At 41.4% G+C, this 5,268-nt stretch overlaps 1 protein-coding gene across 1 annotated transcript; it reads right to left on the reverse strand.

The window, feature by feature from the left end:
* Positions 1-3,278: 3,278 nt before the first annotated feature.
* LOC112502430 lies at positions 3,279-5,059 on the reverse strand. Its single transcript, XM_025106330.1, has 3 exons — positions 5,016-5,059; positions 3,597-4,872; positions 3,279-3,500 (listed from the first exon to the last, which is right to left on the reverse strand). Exons 1-3 carry the CDS (start codon positions 5,057-5,059, stop codon positions 3,279-3,281), a joined length of 1,542 nt encoding a protein of 513 aa, XP_024962098.1.
* Between the last annotated feature and the right edge of the window lie 209 nt (positions 5,060-5,268).

Raw genomic sequence — 5,268 nt, forward strand, 5'->3', positions numbered from 1 at the left:
TAACTTTTCACTCGGACCTCCATTTTCTATGAGGTTTTCGCCTACACGTCCATAAAGATATAATCTATAACATCCAACAAAATATTCCAGAAAATATCTTCCAAAAAAATCAGTTTTACGTATTTGACATAACATTTTCCTTAAATCCTCTAATATATTCTTAAGAAATATAAATCTAAAACTTTAACCCAATAATTAATTATACTAAACAAATAATTGGGTATATTAGAAATTGGATGTTACAAATACCTCCTCCTTTTGAGGATTTCGTCCCCGAAATCACTGTTGTGGAAACAAAGAAGGGTATTTCGCCTTCATCTCATCTTTGCGTTCCCATGTCCAATTGGACCCGTGATGATGTTTCCACTTCACTAATACCAAATCTACCTCTCTATTGCGCAATTTCACTGTCCGCTCTTTCAAGATACTTTTGGGCTCTTCGGCATATCGAAGCTTTTCATTTATCTTAACTTCCGACAATGGTACTACTTCTTCATGTTTGCCCAAACATTTTCGTAGATAGCCGACATGAAAAACATCATGTATACCCGCTAATTCTTCGGGTAGTTCTAAACGGTAAGCTTGTTTCCCAACCCGTTCAATAATCTTGAATGGACCGATAAAACGTGGACTGAGTTTACCTTGCTTTCTAAATCGGAGTACACCACGCCACGGAGAAACCTTCAGCATTACTAGATCACCGACCGAGAACTCGATCGGCCTTCTATGACGATCCGCGTAAGACTTTTGTCGATCCTGGGCCGCTTTCATTCTTTCTCTAATCACTTGAATCTTATCACTTGTAATTTGCACAAGTTCGGGACCCGTCAACACTTTCTCTCTAGTTTCCCTCCAACAAAGAGGCGTATGACACTTACGTCCGTACAAAGCCTCGAAAGGAGCCATGCCGATTGTCGAATGATAGCTGTTATTATAAGAGAACTCGATTAAGGGCAAATGAGCATCCCAGTTACCACCGAATTCTAGAACGCATGCTTGTAACATATCCTCGAGTGTCTGAATGGTACGTTCAGATTGACCATCGGTTTGAGGATGATAATTCATGCTAAACGTATGTCGTGTACCCAACTCATGTTGAAAACCAGTCCAGAAGTTAGAAGTAAATCGAGAGTCACGATCAGAGACAACTTTCACAGGCACTCTATGTCGAGCAACAACTTCGTCTACATACAACTGAGCCCAGCGATCTATGGAGTACGATTCCTGGACAGGAAGGAATAGCGCTGATTTAGTCAACCTATCAACGATAACCCATATACTATCATGCTGCCGAGAAGTCTTTGGCAGTTTGGTGACCAAATCCATAGTTAACTCCTCCCATTTCCACACGGGGACCTCAAGAGGTTGAATACTCCCATATGGCTTCTGGTGTTCTGCTTTACTTTCAGACATGTGATGCATTTTTCAACGTAACGCCCGATGTCCGTTTTCATTCCCGGCCACCAATAATCTATGCGTAAATCATGGTACATCTTAGTACTTCCTGGGTGGAYGGATAATCTTGATTTATGTGCCTCTGTCAGAATTCCTTCTCGCAAACCACCAAGCCTAGGGACCCAAATTCAGGTCTTAAAGACCTTTAGACCACGATTATCCTCAGATAACGAATTAACATAGCTTACCATTCATTCTGACTTAATATGCTCGGGCTTCAAAGCCTTAAGTTGCCACTTCTGCAAATCATCAAATAGAGTCGACCTTCCCATCCTGTGAGTGATAACATAGCACAAAGATCCACCATATGCTTTTCGACTTAATGCATYCGCCACTACATTGGCTTTACCTGGATGATAGAGTATTTCACAATCATAGTCTTTAATGAGTTCCATAGCACGTTGTTGTCGCATATTAAGTGTATGTTGGTCGAACAAATACTTCAAACTCTTATGATCAGTGTAGAGTTGACATTTGGTGCCATAAAGATAGTGTCGCCACAGCTTTAGAGCGAAGACTACAGCCGCCAACTCAAGATCATGAGTGGGGTAATTCTTTTCATATTCCTTCAACTGACGTGATGCATAAGCGATAACCTTTCCTTTATGCATCAATACACAACCAAGTCCCAATCGTGAGGCATCACTATAGACTACAAAATTCTCACTACCTTCAGGTAGGGCAAGAATTGGTGCATGCGTCAAACAATCTTTCAGAGTCTGAAATGCCTCCTCCTGGTCTTCGGTCCACACAAACATTACATCTTTACGGGTAAGATAAGTGAGAGGAACAGCAATCTTAGAGAAATCCCGAATGAAACGTCGGTAATATCCCGCTAGACCGAGAAAACTCCGAATCTCTGAGGCATTCTTGGGTTGCTGCCATTTTTGCACTGCTTCAATCTTGGCAGGATCCACGAAGATACCATCGCCGGACACAGTATGTCCCAAGAATTGTACCTGACGTAGCCAAAATTCACATTTTGAAAATTTAGCATAGAGTCGCTCTTTTCTCAATAATTCCAACATCTGTCGAAGATGTGTTGCGTGATCAGCCTCCGATTTCGAGTACACAAGGATGTCATCAATGAATACAATGACAGACTTATCGAGCATTGGACGACATACTCGATTCATTAAGTCCATAAACGCAGCTGGGGCATTGGTGAGACCGAAAGGCATCACCAGAAATTCATAATGCCCATATCTCGTACAGAAAGCAGTCTTAGGTATATCCTCCTCTCGTACCTTTAGCTGATGATAACCTGATCTGAGATCAATCTTGGAGAAGAACCTTGCACCTTGAAGTTGATCAAACAAATCATCAATACGGGGTAACGGGTACCTATTCTTAATTGTTACCTTATTCAGCTCACGATAATCGATTCACATCTAGAAAGATCCGTCTTTCTTCTTGACAAACAACACTGGAGCACCCCATGGTGAAGTGCTCGGTCGTATGAAATCTTTATCCAACAGCTCTTGTAGTTGTTTCATCATTTCTGGAGGCACTAGACGATAGGGAGTTTTCGCGATCGGTGCTGCACCCAGTATCAAGTCGATTCTAAACTCCACTTGCCTATCTGGTGGCAATCCAGGTAAGTCTTCAGGAAACACGTCCGGGTATTCACGTACTATTGGTACATTGTCCAGAGTCTTCTCCTTCATCTCCTTTGTTGGATCTAGGACATACGCTAAGAAAGACGAGTATCCTTTAGTTAAATAATGTCGAGCCTTGAGTACGGAGATTAATTTAAGATCGATCACGCGTTGTTCACCGTAGACATATAAGAATTCTCCATTTTCCATCAGAATTTGTATAATTCATCGCGAGCAAATGATTTTTGCTCGGTTCTTCATCAACCAAGCCATATCAATTACCACATCAAAGTTATGAATATCCATTGGAATCAAATCGACCATGAACTCATGGTCATCTAAGTCTAATTTACAGTCTTTATAAACTTTATCAGCTTCAAGTGTTACTCCGTTCGCAGTATCGACATTAAAAGGTTTTTCAAGCATGATTGGCACATAATCGAGGTACTGAGTTTAACAAAGTGACACAAAAGAATTCGTGGCTCCCGAGTCAAATAAAATACAAGCAGGTCTATTATTGAGAAGGAAAATACATGTTATAACGTCCGGCTCCTTCAATGCCTCTTCTGCTGTGATTTGAAAAGCCCTGGCTCGTGCCCTGGGCACCTCCTCCTTTTGGGTTGAAGTACCCACTCTCATTGGTTGTTGTACCGAGGCTTTGCTTTCAACCCTTTTTATACGGGGACAATCTTTAATATGATGCCCTAACACTCCGCAGGAAAAACATGCAAGACCTCTCTGGGGATAATTCATCCTAACGTGACCCGCTTCACCGCAACAAAAACATTTAATGACATATCTATCCGTATCACACCGGCCCTGGTGTGTCTTTCTGCACCTCCGACAGTCTCTTGGTTTGCTCGACTGTAACGTATAGGCTTGAGAAGGAGCACGAGGATTGTTCTGAGTTTGCACCCGTCTTGATGTAAATAGTCGTGATGGTTTATGTGACGGTGCCGAAAAGATCCTGTCAGTTCTTTGTCGTTTTGGTGTGGAAACGGTATCATCGGGTATCGTTAAATCATGTTCGCGGTGTCGAGCATATTCGACAGCTTTACCAAAACTCGGAATATCACGGTTCACAACGAAGTCACGGATTTCTCGTCGTAGCCCATCGACGAAATGGTCAATCTTGTCTTGGTCAGAAGTCATAAACCGTTGGGCAAACCGTGCCTTTCGGTTAAATTCAGTCTCATACTCAATCACAGTCATATTTCCCTGCTTCAAATCCATAAATTCTTTCTCAAGGCGTCTCTGAAGGTCCGTTGGGCAGTATTGCTCAAAGAATAAAGCTCGAAATTCTTTCCACGTCATATTCTCTTGGGTAAYTGGGTCAAGAGATTCGAACGTATTATCCCACCACACCAATGCTCGGTCGATGAACATCGCGGATGCGTACTTCACCTTATCATCATCGGGTACTTGAGTGATCCGAAACACCTTTTCGGTATTCTGTATCGATTGCATTGCAAGTACAGGATCTGATTGTCCTGTATATTCTGTCGCTCCACTGCTTCGAAAGGTTTTAAATGAGACTCGTTCGATTTTGGTTCGTGGCACGTCGTCATTAGTTGGACCCTTACCTCTATCATCAGGTTTTAAAGCATTATTACGTTCATGATCTTCCGTTAACCGTTTCTCAAATTCACGTTGATGTTGTTCTAACGCTATTTGAAGCTGATCTGTCATACATTTCATGAGCCTTTCGGTACGAGGGGATATCAGAGCATTCTCATTATTACTGGTGTTACCTGGAATATTTTTTCCGACATTGGGGTCCGGTGGAGTATGGCTCGCCTCGTCGTGATCCGACATCAAGCTGAAAATGTAACGTAAATATATCAATTATAATTCTAATCCCAGGTCCCCCATCCATCTTAGGTCTTTTCTATCGGTCCATATCCCGTATAATCATCACTTAGTTACTATACGATCTCAATGCTTAGGTTTAAGTCTAAATACCATTTCTGATATTCAGATCGCTTAAACCGCAGCTCTGATACCATAATTGTAACATCGGTTACGCTAATTCTTAATAAAAAGAAACTATTTATCCAATGGATTTTCCCTAAAACAATCTCCAAGCAAATACGAGATATATGTTATAAATTTCCACCAATAACAAAATAACATAGTCAGCAACCGACGATTTTCGGTACTATAAGTCGGATCCATAAAATACAAATATATCTACCCAAAAGTATTATATACCTAG

Source organism: Cynara cardunculus, unplaced genomic scaffold, assembly GCF_001531365.2.
Source record: "Cynara cardunculus var. scolymus isolate 2C unplaced genomic scaffold, CcrdV1 Un_Scaffold_1399, whole genome shotgun sequence".
Taxonomy (NCBI): Eukaryota; Viridiplantae; Streptophyta; class Magnoliopsida; order Asterales; family Asteraceae; genus Cynara; species Cynara cardunculus.